The 15,706-nt window shown below is 37.3% G+C and overlaps 1 protein-coding gene across 6 annotated transcripts in view; it reads right to left on the bottom strand.

Annotated features, from left to right (window-relative positions):
* Positions 1 to 15,706, bottom strand: part of ZNF236 (zinc finger protein 236) — a 118,673-nt gene that overhangs the window by 11,128 nt on the left and 91,839 nt on the right. For 3 of the 6 annotated variants that reach the window (XM_058557320.1, XM_058557321.1, XM_058557323.1), the window contains 3 exons: positions 15,336 to 15,515; positions 12,433 to 12,588; positions 6,364 to 6,551 (listed from right to left, as the gene is read on the bottom strand). In XM_058557320.1, the coding sequence (XP_058413303.1) occupies positions 6,364 to 6,551; positions 12,433 to 12,588; positions 15,336 to 15,515 (524 nt within the window). Of the gene's footprint in view, positions 1 to 6,363; positions 6,552 to 7,604; positions 7,687 to 12,432; positions 12,589 to 15,335; positions 15,516 to 15,706 lie in introns of those variants that run through there. The other 3 variants (XM_058557324.1, XM_058557325.1, XM_058557326.1) reach the window with 2 other exon arrangements.

Genomic DNA, 15,706 nt, shown 5'->3' with positions numbered 1-15,706 from the left:
GCCAGGAGCTGGGGACAACAGTAAGGGGTGGGGTGGGCCTTGGGTTGGGGGCACATGAGGAGTGACTGCTTACTGCTAATGGTACAAGGTTTCTTTTCGGGCCGGTGAAATGTCCTGACATTAGATATGGTGATGGTTGCACAACTCTGTAAATATATTAAAGACCATTAAATTGTACACTTTAAATAAATGGGTGAACTTTATGGTATAAAAATAAATTATATCTCAATAAAGTTGTAAAAAAAATTTATATATATATATATAAAGAATGTTTATTTGTTTAACAATACACATACAAGTTTGCTATACTGTACAAACTACTTTGGGTCTTATTATCATTCCAGCATACCTTTATTTACTGACTGTGAATCTGAGACAAAAAGAGAATGAATGTGGTGGGGTGGGATGGGGGTGTGACAGCCAAGAGGCAGGTTAGCTTAAATGAACCAACAACGTACTGCAAATGTTAAATATATATAAATAACTTAGTATGCAACTTGAACTGCTGAAATCAAAGCTGATTCTACACATATTTTACACATAATCAAAACACTTGAAACATTACTTTGAAAAATCAACATCAATGCATAACATTAAAGGGGTAAGGAGTCACCAGTACCCTGCAGCTGAAGGTGAGGGCTGTTTCTCAATGTCTTCGGGAGAGCCACAAAGCTGAGCTCCAACAGGGGAGACAAAGAATTGAGGTGGGGGAGGGGAGATGAAAAACAAGACAGATGGCATTTAAAGAAACTTCATCAGAGAATTTTAGGTCTACTTCTTGCAGGGAAGACACTACCTAAGGCAGACAGGGAAATAGAGGAAATGTGGTAAAATATGGGGTATGTGGGGTAGAAGATAAATTTACAAAGTCATCATCACAGACTCTAAAGAGAGCCTCTTCAATTGTTTTAGATTCTTTACTTCCCATAGGCACTTTTAAAAAAAGTAAATGGTGATATTTTAGGTATGTCCACATATCAAATTTTTTTACACAAACATGGAAAGATTGAAAAGTTCCCATTTATACTAATAAAGGTTCACGTGCCTATCCCCCTTACAAAGGGAAGTTCGTTGAATATTGCTACTTTCAAATACCAGTTACTTCTGTGCTTTTCGTTAGGTGTCTATTGCTGGCTTCTGCCACCACTTTTATCAGACTACTCAACTTTGAAAAACGGTGTCCATCAAAATTAATAAATTCACATTACCTTATTTTATTAATCAAAGACAAACACAACTGCTAGCCAGAAATTCTGATACACATAAGAACCAATGTTGGCTCAATAAATTCACATATTCTCAACCAAAAGCTAAGATATTTGAGACTCTTAGCTTATGTAGGTTTATCAAGGGGAAATGACAATTCCCTTTTGTTTTGAAATGACAAAATTATAGAAGAACAGGTTAGCAGTTGTCAGGGGGAAGGGAGAGTGGACGTGGCTATAAAAGGGCAACCTGAGGGATCCCTGTGGGGATGATGGACGTGTTCTGTGTCTTGACTGTGTCAATGACAACACCTGGTTGATACTGTGCTATAGTTTTGCAAGATGCTACCACTGGGGGAAACTGGGTAAATGGTACACAAGATCTCTCTGTATTATTTCTTAAAATTGCCTGTTAATCTACAATTATCTCAAAATAAAAGGTTTAACTTAAAGAAGCCAGGACACAATGTAATTTACTAGCTTATTATTGGTGTTTCAATTGCTAATATTAAGTATTCTTAACGCAAACACTCTGATTCAAAAATCAAGTGTTTAATAAAATAAATGCTCAACAACTAGCTGCACTCAAGGAAGTGGTGACCTGAATCCACTAAAATGATATCATCTGAAAGTCATTTATTTTTATTTTTTGTATTATTACTTGCAGTCTATTTATTTCTTTGCTCTATTTGGTTTACATTGAGGTGGAAACTACAATAATTCTCATTATTCCCCAAGTGCACATGAATTTTGCAAGCTTCCAAGCATTGGCACAGGGGAGCAGGGCTTCACCTCAACAGTTCAATCAGCCCAGGCAGCTGCATCAGAATCACATGGGAAAGAGGCGTGGACAATAACACAGATGCCAGCCCTACCCACAACTACTGAATCAACCTTGGATGGTGAGACCCCAAAATTCTGATGTGCAACCAAGTTTGGGAAATACTGGTAAAAAATGACCAACAGTTGGCCATATTGATGGATGAGACTTGGTATGACAACGAATTTGACTCACTATCAAGTTCCTGTAAATCAACCTAATTTACTATTCACATGTACTATAATTTCACCAGAAATATTTTTCTTAGCAGTTCATTATTTCACTGCCCTATACAACTCTTAATAAACTAAAATAAACACTGTGCCTCAATGAAAATGTCAAGATATTTAGAACCAGTAAGGATCAACATGAGAAACTTGTAGGAAGATGAAGGCTAAGTAGGGCATGGAATTAAGAAAGCTTTAAACAACTTGGGCTAAGACAATTCTAGTCATTATACTTGCAAGTATCTCTGCTACTTTAGAATTGGCCTCTTTTCACATTAACAGTCTTTAATGATTAGACTTGCCAATTTCCGGTTCACCCCACAGTCAAATTTTAACTTGTTATGAAGACCCAAAAAACCACATTTACACATCTAAATAGCAAGTTTTAAATGTTTTGTACCAGGCCAATTATCTGTACTAACAGAGTTTAAAAAGAAACCTACAAGAACGCATATAAAATAGAATTCCCTCTAAGAATAAGTTGATTATTTCTTTTTGTTTTCAAAACAAGAACTGAAAAATCACTTAGCTTTCTTGAGTAGATTTTTTAAGTGCATGTTTGCATTTCCTTATAAAATGGTCAGATTAAGTGGCCAAGCAGTGGCACATAATCAGCAGCAGCCTGGTGCCCACCCCACCACTACCAGTCCAAAGTTTGAAAAGAAAAACTCATCTCAAGTTTGCAATTGAAAAAGAAATCTTTATAACTAATTTTTTAATAATTTCCCTACAAATATACTTGCAGTACTTTTTAATTAAACAATTAAAAAATTGATTTAATTAAAAAAATTAAAATACATCACTGTATTTTAACTTTTACTTCAACAGATTATATTTTTAAATAAACTAATTTTTCTCTGCATCAGAATGATCATTTATCCCACATAATATTCTTCTATAGTTAGGCTATTTTCAAATTTTAAATTATGATTAATTATGGACTTACAAAAGTGTATTCTTTCTGAACATTTTGCTATTATGGACTCAACTTTGACCCTTGGACATAAACTATTTACAAAACTATTTAAGTAAACTATTTAAGACCACCTTTGTTTTTAGAACCATTTTCTTTCATGGACTTTATAAAGAAACAAAAATCAAAAAGTAATATATATAATAAATATATATCCTTTTCATGTCTTTTTAAAATTTATAATTTAAATGTTTACATTATTGTTTCCTTTGAGCACCTTTAAGGAGATTCTGCTTTTCCGTGTGCTGTGGATGACTTTTAACTATCGCCATACGTAAGTATAGTATAATATGAACCAGGTATGCTGGAGAGGGACGACCCTAGCAAGGCCCCTTTGATCCAAGTTCTCTCCATGTCCCATCGTCTCTGCAGGCACGGCACACATTTGCTTACCAAACATTTGCTTTTCCATCTCCACGTGAACTGCTTTCCTCCCCTGTGAAGTCCCAAACCACCACCCCTACATCATCCTTTGTCTTTAGCTGAAGATGGTATTTAAGGTGGCAGCTCTGGCCGTTTTGGCGAGTTACTCAGTTTTCCTGGGTTTCTCCCATGTATACGTGTTATTAAATTTATTTGGTTTTCTCCTGTTATTCTGTCTCATGTCCATTTAACTCTTAGACCAGCCAGAAGCTAGAAGGTAGAGGCGTAGAGGGATAGTTCTTCCTCCCCTACACTTTCGTCCAGGCTCCCTTTCCCTTACCCAGTGTGCCTGACCCAGATCACAGGTGATCTGAGCTTGGCCCTGCGATGCAGTGACTAGAATCATGGATAGAAAATAACAAAACTTCGCAATCCACCATAAAATAATTAAGCTTCCTGCATCCTTCTCTAGAAAAAAAATACACTGTCATTTACATCTTAAGATGGCTACTTTTGTCCCAACTATAGTTTTAAAATATAATACTAATCTTTAATATTTAGAAAGTTAACAATAATGTCATGACAAGCAGGTGTTGAATAATGTATAAGAACAAGCAAATGTTACGGTTGTAAACAATTATTCACTGTACAAAGCTCAGGAAGACACTTCCTTTAGTGGCAGAAAATGCTGCTAAGCCTCAGGGAAGGAATGCAGTCGAGTGCAACACAACAGCCTCCGGCTTCTTGGTCCCAGACACAGCCTGTCACTCCCACAGGGTCCCTGGAGGCAACGAGAGGAGGGCCCAAGGCAAGACTTATGGAGGGCTACTTAGCACTGACACTGCTCAGCCAGAATGGAAGCCACTCTTTCCAAGGGAGCGCCAGGCCCTCACCTGACATGTGCCACGCATTACCTCGGGAGAGGGCCCTGCTGTGCTGGCAGACCTCCGTGAGGGGCCCTGAAAGGGCTATTTCCAACGCTGTGTGAGCATTTCACAACTGCAACCATTTCTGCTTGTACTGATGGAAACTAGCTAAACACCGGCCTTGGAGCGAGGCAGAGGAAATGTGACTATTTTACAAATGAAAAGAACTAGAACTTAGAAGGGGTTAGTCACTTCTCCAGAGTCAAAGTAGCCCACCCGGGGCTGTGACAGGATTGGAACCAATCTTGCTCTAGATGCCACAGCCTTAACTGTTTTTCTTACACAGTGAGCCTAAAAAGCGGAGATGAGGATAATACAAGCACGTGTGCTGCAGACAGAAGAACAAATGAGCTTTCTAATTCTGCTGCACACTCTGCTCTTCTTATAGTCAGGGACAGTATACAGAAACGGGAACTATCCGACAGGTCAACCAACAAAATTCTGACATAGCTTTAGTATAATAAATCCTCATTATAATTAATCATAATTATTTTTTAAATTAAACTCTGAAAGGTTTTTCAGCGTCTTAGCTCAATGCATTATGCAAAATGTACACCCTTTGATCCAGCATATCTACTTGCAGGAATTCACCTAAGAACGTAAGTGATTAAGGGCATAAAAATTTCTACTCTATTTATTGAAACCTTGAATGCAATATATGGCCCTCAATAAACTCATCCATAAAACGAAATGCTATACAGCCATTAAACTTTTGTACTGCTAAAATCATTGATAGGGGAAGATATTCACAATATAATAATGATACCAGCTCAAGACAAGGTTGACATAAGGGAAGCCATACTGTAGAAAAGAAACCCTATTGTAACTTTAAATGACCTCTGACAAAGTAACGCAGCTGGATATGCACCCTCCAGGAGATCTAACGGCTCTGTAGATTTTACAACTCCTGCTTATGCATGTATTTCCCAGCTGTGATAAGATGATAACTTTGTTCTTTTGAGTTCCTTAGGAATGTGATGACCCCCAAACAGAGAGTCTATGCTGATAGCCATCATCAATGACAACTGAAAGATCTGGTGTGGCAATTTCCAGTCTCTAACACCAGAGGGTCAACATTCCTGACCCCCTCCCCTATAACCCACCAGCCTAGATAACTGCTGTAAGATTTTGTGCCCCCTTAAGATGGTTTTTTCGGACATTAGTCAGCCATCTTCCCTCTTGCTAGCAAGCTGTAATAAAGAGTCCTTTCTCTTCTATTACCTTGCCTCTTGACTACTGGCATGTCTTGAGGTGGGCAGACGAACTCCCCTTTGGGTGGTAACAGTAAGAGTGGGAAAAGTTGACACTAGATGATAATACACACAAATTCATTTCTGTAAAAATTTTAAGGTAGGTTATCTGCATGGATGCACATAAAGGTTTAGAAGGATATATAGACTAAAATGTTAACAGTATTTCTGTTTGGGTAGTGGATTTTTTTTAAATATTTTTCTGTATTGTCTGAATTTTCTTGCTTTTCCCTTTTTGCATTTAACATATTACTTTTTTTTTTACGTGAGGCAGATTAGCCCTGAGCTAACTCTGTGCCAATCTTTCCCTATTTTGTACGTGGGTCGCCACCACAGCATGGCTGACAAATGGTGTAGGTCCGTGCCCGAGATCCAGACCCTCGAACCTGGGCTGCCAAAGTACAGCACACCGAACTTAACCACTACGCCATGGAGCCGGCCCCTCATATTACTAGTTTTCTAATCAGAAAAAAAACACTTTAATTTTGAAAGAAAAGTTCAGAATATATATTTAGGAAAGAATAAATTAATAAAGTTTCCCAAGATTATTCTTTGAAAGGGTAACAATTCTACTATGAAGGGAAAGGCAGTGCACCTACCTGAGAAGCGATGTTGAGTGTGACCGTGTCCAGTCCTCCGGACAGCAAACCCTGAGTATCAGCCAGAGTCAGTGTGACACTGGCATCTCCTCCCACTCCTGATGAAGACATGACCAGGTTCTGAGCAGATATGCCAGATGGAGACATTGGTGTTGTTGAAGGAAGGCTTCCAGTTGTAGTATTAAGTTCTACAAAAAAGGCAAAATAAGTAGATCAATGGAAAAGCTAGATACATCCAATTTTAATGACATGGGAAGAGTGGTTTTCATAAAGGAACTAATCTGCCATAATCAGCATTTACATTGCCTAAGATTATGAAACTGCATCAAGGAAACATAGAATCTTTGATTCCAATTTTATGGCAAGGCTTTTGTAGTTTCTAAATATCTTTATACATAAATATTCTCTGCTTCTTAAGTATAAATAGAGGAAAAAACAGTAGAAGAGTAAAAATGTGACCCTACAGTCCCATTCACAGCTGCCAACGCAGAAGGAAACTCAGACAAGAATTTCCAGGCCATTGTCCCCATCCAGGAGCAGAGACCAGCCTGAAGAGAGGAATCAAATGTGATCCACTGAGCAACGAACAGTTCCAAAGCTTACAATGTGACCATCTCTGCTTATGTTCACACTTCCACCACCCTTTATGTCTACTTACTCTGAAATACAGGCAATCAAAATAAACCTCATGCAATCCTGTAAATATTAATTTATCCTGCATGACATCTTAATTTTCTTTGGATAAGACAACAAAACTTTTTAATATTTTCCCCTTGTAGCCAATGATAAGAGAAAGGAAGATATGTGGGACAGAATCAGGCAAAGAAAGGCCTTTTCTTCTACAAAACAGAAACTCATGCACCCTACTGGCAAATGAGATGGGCTTAGCATGGGATTTTCAAAGTCCTGTGGTGGGCACCAACTAAAAACAGGTTTTTAAGTTTTTCCTTGTAAGTATAACACACATGCACATGCAAGTACACAGACACAAAACAAACTCTCACACCCTATCCTTTCACTCATTTAACAAACATGATTTATCATCCACTTGTTTAGCCACTGTGCTGGGTGCTAGAGATACCAAGATGATGACTAAAGCAGAAGGTCAAAACCCTATTTCCTAATTAGGTTTAGAAACAAATCAAAATGAGACTCCCATAAAGACTTCGCTGCAACTTGGGTCACATCCGTCCAGACCCTCTGCTCTGAGTCAGGGGCCAACGGGAAACCAGGTTACTTACTTGTAACTGGAGTCCTCCACACACAATGCCTCCACAGATCCACACTCTTGGAGTCCCACACTGTGCTGCACAGACCTGGAACCTTCAAAAGCAGTATAACCATTAGGAGGCTAGGAGTCTCTGCTCTGAAGCAGCCGCCAGGGCTCCAAAGACAACTTCACCAGATCCCTCCCACCTGCCTCGCATCTGCACAGAGGGGACTCCTAAAACACGCCAGGACAGGAGGAGGAGTGTGGATTTGTGGAGGGTGTATGCTCTAAGCACTCCAGTTACCAGTACATTGCTCAGCCTCGTATTCATTCTTCTGACGTCACCTCCACACATCCTTACTCTTGCAGACTAGCATGCAGGTATGATTTTAACGTGAGTGGACAGAGATTAAAAAGAAGAATCCTGTAGAACATGGAGATGACCAGCTACGTGAATCTCTGTTCAATCAAAATCACTAAGGAGAAGACTGGGCTGGGCCATCAAAGCACCCAGTTGAGAGCAGCATGTGGGTGTGAGGCTCACCGGGATCATATTTAGAAGGAGCAAAACCAAAAGCTAACGGGGTCCATGACTACTTAGATGGCCAAGACTTCACACCTCACCCGAAATCCAGAAACAAGGAACCAAGGATCTTCTCCCTCTTCCCACCAGTAAAACATTTCTCACTCTCTGATGATTATTAATGGAAAAGGTTCCAGGACTGTGCAGCACAAGAAATCTAAAGAAATCAGAAGCCTGCGTATTCATTTAACTAAAGTGAATCCTGACACAAAGTTCAGTGAAAAGACTAAACAACTTCAGATAATGCCAGAGTTCCTTTTTCAACTCAAACAGCGTGGTGAATGAACCTTTAATAATGTTCTTCATTCAAGATATTTTCCAGAAAGAGGATTGATACCAGTTCAAGTAGAACTACCTTCAATATGGTTGAAAAGAACATGTGATTAAAGTAGGAAAAAACTGAAATTTTCTTAAACATGTAATTAAACAACTAATTAAAAGCTATAATTACATTTGCTCGACATATAGCTCTTAATTATATAAAAATATTTGTTTAAAGCTCTAGAAGCCACAAATTTAAAATCAAATTAAATACTCTTAACATGAAAATTAAGATTCAATACTTAAGCAAGATTATAGACTCTCACCTGCAGTTCCCATTTATTTTTTCTGTAACCACTATTCCTCAAGGACATAGCACAGCAATCTAAGTCTTACTTCATTTTATGATTCTAACTCAAAAAGTAATCTTTAAAGGTAATAAATTCTATATGTTCATCAAATGCAGTACTGTCTTAAATCTTTGTTGGGATAAGTTTTCATAGCTTCCAAGAAAACTTAATAATTTTGGAAGGTTTCATAAGTAATTTAAAAGATGTGAGATCAGTTTTTTCTTGAGATTAACAAAAATGTTAGAGATGGAAGTGGGAGGCGGCAGGAACAGGAAATATGTGTTAGTCTGGCCATCGATTCCCAAGGTGAAAGTGGGGAGAATGTCCTCAATTTTAAAATGCAACCACAAATAGGAAATGTCAAAATTTCTCAGCTAATGGAAAATAAATAATAGTTTGTACTTAAATCTAGAAGAAACAAAGGCTAAAATAACCTTACAACAAACTAGTAAACAAAGAATTGGTCTTTTCTTTCACTGAAAGCAGAACTCAATTTATTCATCAAAATTATCTTAAAAGTGGGCTAAGGTAAGAACAAAAAGACAATACCAATTTGAGATAAATTCCTTACAAAGCTGTGCTAAATTTAAAGCCTCTATTAATAACACTTTCTGCCTCTGAAAAAATACTTATATCATATTTGACCATTTTCTAGGAAAACTACTTGTGTCAGATTTTGTCATGGATGTTATCAGGATCTGACTTCGAAATGGCCTTCAACTCCCAAATCACATACCTGAACTTTTGTCTTGCATGTGAAATTTTGGCTAATTTATTTGTAAATCCCTAAAAGGTAACACACTTACTCGTTCAATGCCTTCAACTAAAAGGCAAATAGCCAGAGTTGCCCCAGAAGCTGATAAGCCTTAACCAAATCTTGTCGACACAGAGAATTAAAAAATAACAGTAACCACATGCATATTCATTATGCTCGGATATAAAGGACTGGCAACATACATTTGCTGAGGGTTTGTATTTTAGTACTTATCCTACAAGAGACATGCTTAATCTCAAAGTCATTTTAATTTCAACTCTTACTGGTGTTACCTGAAGCTTGGTCTGGGACTGACTGACTCTAAGATAAATATTGTCCATTAAGATGTAATCTCTCGACCAATACTATACAGATGGGATCAGCTACTTAATTATGACTAGTACTAATGGAATATGCAAACCTCTCTAAACATATCTGCTGAATATCAAAGATTGATTGGTTCAACATAGGAAAATCTCTTCCTGTATCCAGGATTATTCAAAGATGCCAAAGGTATTTGAGAATATAATACAACTGACCTGCTCATATAAAATTAATCCTGTATTTATAATAGCCAATATTACATTATTAAACAAATGATCTTTAACTACATCTTTTATTGTACAATATCACCAAATCCCTTGAAAACAATTTTTTTTAAATAAGGCACCACATTAAGCTAAGGCAGCATCAAAAAGAGAAATGTTCTCAGTTCTGTCATAAGCTACACTGCGCTGAAAGACCCTTCACCTGCATGTATCTGTGAAGGCAGATTTATAAGATAGAACACTTGATGTCTAACTAACCAGACACACTGGTTTAAAGAAATACTGGTGGCCAAATAGAGCCCTCAGAGTTCATGTGTTCTCATTCCACCACTTTCTCCATTCTAATCAGAACATCCCAATTTTTAATTAAATAACCTGCTGCACCAGCAAACATCTACAATCACCAAGTAGCACAAAAACCTACTCCGTTTAAATTAAAACATTTAATACACTACTTGTCTTTCCATCGATTTGCCAAGGACTCACTAAAGACGGCAAGCAGAGCTTCCAGGAAGACACAAGATTCCACCACTGGTGGCTGGTTTATTCCTCAGTGAAGCCGGCTGGGGAGAGCTCGAATTCCCAACATTCCAGAACAGAGACCCACACCAGAGCATGACAACCACTCACTCTGGCCCACGTACAAGAAACACATCTTCATGTCACAACACACACCACGCAGAGTGGGAAGGATGACAAACTCACAGCCTATGATCAGAATTCTAGAAATGATAAGCAAGAATACACTGCCTGGTCCTTCAAAAAAGAAAAGACACAAACTATGACTTTCAGAAAGTTAGTAGAAAAAGTTTGCTACGTAACTTTAATAACACAAGATATGCTTTAGATGTCTTACTGATTATAGACTAAATTATAACCTGAAAGTTGCAGCTTGTAGCCAATTAGAATATAAAACAAAATTCTGTTATTGAAAAACAAAACACACAAGAAGCCTCTCTTATTTCCAACTAATAACTAAAGAATTAAGTTCTATGATAGTTTTTTAGAGCCCCAAAATTAATCAAGCAAACTGATAAGGAGGAACAGAGTAAGACCAAAGTAGACACAGTAAGATGCGAGAGCAGAGGTCCAATGGAAACGATCATTGGTCAGAGTTCGGATTCCAGGTCTGCCTAGATCTGCCAACATGTGATTCAGACAAAGTTCTTAATCACTGGGGCAAATGAGAGGGGTGGACAGAAAGTTCCTCTAAGGTCCTGACTGGCCATGCCCTCCTTAGATTTCCAGCCAAATCTCACCCCGTGCCACCTTGCTCAGCTCACAGACTTCTTCAGTTCAGTAAGTCAGCTCAGGCCCAGCAGCACCGAGCCGCTCACTTGGGGTAAATGTCCCACACTCCCAGAGCTCCACTCTCGGCTCAGCCAGCCATCTCCAGGGACGTCGTCCCCCACTGGGTCAAATCCCCTGTGACCTGCTCTCTCAGCCTTGTTCTCTCTCCTTTATATGTCGTTACCACTGTAATTTTACATTGATCTACAGATTCTTCAATAAATGTCTGCACTCTATTAGTTTCTAGGCTGCAAAAACAAGGGGACAGTTCTGCCTTGCTCAGTAGTACATTTCCAGATTTAGCACAATTCCTACCACACAGTATACACTACTATCTTTTATTGAATAAATGAATTACTGGATAAGAAAGCATTTCAATCAAGCATGAAAAAAAGTCTAGCTGTGGGTTCAAATATATCTAAAGACTAATTTTTTTTCCTCAAAAAATGATATACATAGTTGGAATATAAGAGGGCTAAGAAATTAATGAAATCTCTACAAGGCAAAAAAGACTAGCTAGATATGTCATCTTAAACTGTTAACAGTTACCTATGAAGCTGTATTTTACTGGAGTTCACTTAGTTTTATTTTAATTGAGCTTATTTACTTTTATTTTTTATACAAGTCTATACCTCAAAACTTTAGAAAGATGCCTTCTTTTAATTTTGTTAGCCTACTGTCAGCTGGTGCCAGAAAATTCACACTGCAGGGCACAAAGTAATAAAAGCTAGAGAAACTTCCAGCATAAGAAGAAGGGGACAGCTTTGTAATGGAGTCATCAAAATGCTAACCTGCAAAAATACATAATGCCTTGTATATTTGAATAAGATTATTTACTTTTATTCCTTAAAAGGTAGTATTATTAATTGGTTGATAACTTGAGAAACAATTCTGTATCCCAGAATTACACATAAGCCACTTATCCTCATGGAATTATCTTACACGGGGTAGAACATGCAGTTGATGCATCTGTCATGCTAAAGATGGCTTTCTTCCTTCCAATGACCAGGGGCACAGCCCTTTACCTACGATATCTTATCATGTCTTTTGTGGCTAAATCATGAGCTGCGTACCTGAAGAGTTTAATGTTGCACTCTGTGAGAGAAGTTGATCACTGCTTATTGTTAGGGTGGCACCTGTAGACTGATTATTGATCGCAGGTGCTGACAATCTTATGCTTCCATTTAGTTCACTACTTCCATTAGAATTGTGCTGAATAAGGTCTTGACCTAAAGGGAAATTAATATTGTGATATCTGAAAGTAACATGGTAATTCACATTCTGGCAAAAGTGTTAAACATATGATAACATCCTATTAAAAATGACAGCTATTTTTAAATAATATTTTTAGAAAAAATGAAAATAAGACCATGAAACACATTTCTGCAAATGAGAGTATTTGTTCACACTTTTTTAAGCTGTGAAGTATTTTTAAGTGCTTCTTAAGAGCTCTACTTAACTCAGTATTTGGGCACTTAAAATTATAGACTTCACTGAATAAAACTTTAACTGAATTGAAACTATTTCTAAGTGTGGTGGACCACCAGCTGTGGATCAAAGGGACATCACAAAACGAGACTAGACCTGCCTTAACTGGCCTCCACTGAGGTAGTTCGCTGAAGCGCAGCTTTCCTGGAGGAAGGCTTACCGCATCATGCACTCTGGACGCTTACAATGTGCTCAAACATGTCTGTGATGTATCCCTTCCAAGAGACACTGGATTTTGGGTCTACACCTGCTTATGCCAGTGTCATTAACTACCATAATTATACAAGGTAATCAGATAGTATGGAAATGGATGAATATGAGAATTAAAAAAATTGGTGATGTTTCAGTGAAAAACAAATTGAATGCTTTGGACAGACTTGACAAAGACAAGTTGCTTTTAAAAACTCTGCTGTCAAGTCAGGTGTAACAAGACAATTATATGAAATTGGAGGGAAAAAAGCATCAAAAGACAAAAGGATGCTGCACTCTGCTGTATAATTATTGACTTCCTCATGCCTCTCTAAAGAAACAGAAATAGGAAATGAAGCTATGCACTGTGGGTGTGAATGTGGGCAAAATAAAAAACACACAACTCTTAGCAGAGCGGACCCATGTCCAAAAGATCTGAGGATGAAGCTCAGGGTATGTAGGTATCATTTTTTTTCTGTTTGACATAGCTTTTTATTAATAACTGGATGGGAAACATCAGGTAAGAGGACTTTCACTGTATATGTATAAGACAACTTGGGGAGGCTGAGGACTATCCTTGCCTTTTACTCATGTTTAATTCTTTTCTCAAACGACTTATGAATTGCTAAAAGTTTGCAAAACTTTACTGAAATAATATTTGCATTCTAGCATTCACAAGCATTTATAATTTTATGCATTAATGGAAAAAAAAACATTCTACAAAATAACTGAAAATTTCTATGGAATATCTTGAGGCTTTCAACAGGTGACCATAAATTAAAAGTTTTTCTACAGCCTTTTCGGAATGGGAGAAGGAAATGCTGACTTAGGAATAATGAGAATGAAGAAAATAAGAAATCTAAAGCCCAAAGTTTGGGCAAACCTTATTTCATCAATTAATTTAAAGATTTCTCCTCAGATAAACCTTTTAATCTAAATTTTTTTTTAAATTACAGTTATATTCATCTACTCTTTCGAATACACTAATAAGCAATAAAATAACTAAATGACAGGAAAACATAGGAGAAACAGAAGCAAAATCCACAAACTAACACATTTTCTGAACTCTAAGCAAGAATCCTGCATTATGTGTTTTTTGTACAGGATTAGCAACGTCTTATATATTGAAGGTACTCAAAAAAAGTTAATTTGATCAACAAAATAGCTTTCTTAAAATAACTCTTCTATATTTCCAACATTAAAATTTAGTTACATATAATGAAAGGAGGAAGGTTATTGAATTATATAAAATTCCAAGTTAATTTTTGCTGCCTAATAGCATCTAAAAATCACTGCAAGTCATTCAAAAGCAAAGTTCCCCCTAAGGATAGTTCCTCAAAGTTCTCACATTTCCACCATTATTTCTAGTGTTTTAAGGGAAAATGCGGATGCTTCCACCATCACACTGTATCTCCAGGGAGGTTATTTTGACTTCCAGCAAAATGTTTTTCTCATATTTAACAACAACCTCATGAAGTTGATATGAGGCTTAAATGAATTAATACTAAATGAATTAATAATATTTGTAAGTTACTAGATATTTGTAAGTTACTAGATATTACAAATAATATTTGTAAGTTATGCTTGGTGCATAATAAGTGTCATAAAAATTGTTTCTAAATGTAAAAATGACTCTCAGTTAACATGAAGAGTTCATAGCTAAGAACCATGTTGGCAAAGCACACCTCTAAAATATGTTCCAAGCTAACTTAGATCAGAACATGCTGTGAGAATTTATGATATATAAGAAGAACCTGATTGTGAATATTATAGCCCTGAAACAGGGAATGCGTTAGCTTGGTGAATGACACGCAGGATTAGTTTGCCAATTTCAAGTGCTGTACACTGCCAAACGGTGTTTTCTACCCTTTTATCTACTTTTCAATGTTCTACCATATTTAACATTTCTCTACAAAATCTGAGTAGAATTCTGAAAAGATCAGGAGAGCAGGTATCTATAATGTCCTAGTGTACACAGTTTATACCAATTGCATTCCTTTAGTTTAATGGAGCATGAGGAAGAATTATGAAGCTATGGTTTTCTGCTCTTTGCTAAAAAAAAATATGTGACAAAAATAACTGACTCAAACTGGAAGTGACATGGGGAACTATCATTTTCAATTTCTGGTGTTATATTTGAATTGTAACATTATTTTCACTAAACGTGAATTTCTCACATAAATTACAAACACTTATTGAGCACTGGCTTTATGCAAAGCTCAGTGTTGCAGGAAAAAAATACAAATAAGATACACTTAAACTACAGGTGAAAGGATGTTTAAAATTTTAAATGACTAACCAGAGATAGTCAGGGTGATTTCCTGTGGAGACCCCGAGGATGACGCGGCAGTGGGTCCAGCAGCCTGCGCCAAGACCTGGCTCAGACTTGAGTTGTTAATGGTCAGGGTGATCTCGTGGGGGCCACTGGAGGTGGACACCAGGCCTTGAGATGTCATCACCTGAGAGAGGTCTGGAGTCCCTGGTCATCATTACAAAACAAAACAGAGCTGGGCTTAAAAAATAATAATTTTCTCCTTTTTTATATTAAAAATATTTTAGTGAAACTGTTACTTCAAAAAGAGAAAGATTCGAAATAAAATATCAGTCATCTTTAACTCCTTCCTCTGAAAAGACAAGAAAATCTTAGGATGAAATAGGAAGCCAACAGGA

Source organism: Diceros bicornis, chromosome 16 (assembly GCF_020826845.1).
Source record: "Diceros bicornis minor isolate mBicDic1 chromosome 16, mDicBic1.mat.cur, whole genome shotgun sequence".
In the NCBI taxonomy this organism is placed as follows: domain Eukaryota; kingdom Metazoa; phylum Chordata; class Mammalia; order Perissodactyla; family Rhinocerotidae; genus Diceros; species Diceros bicornis.
Note: the sequence above shows the minus strand (reverse complement) of the source record. Positions and strands in the feature narration are given on the sequence as shown.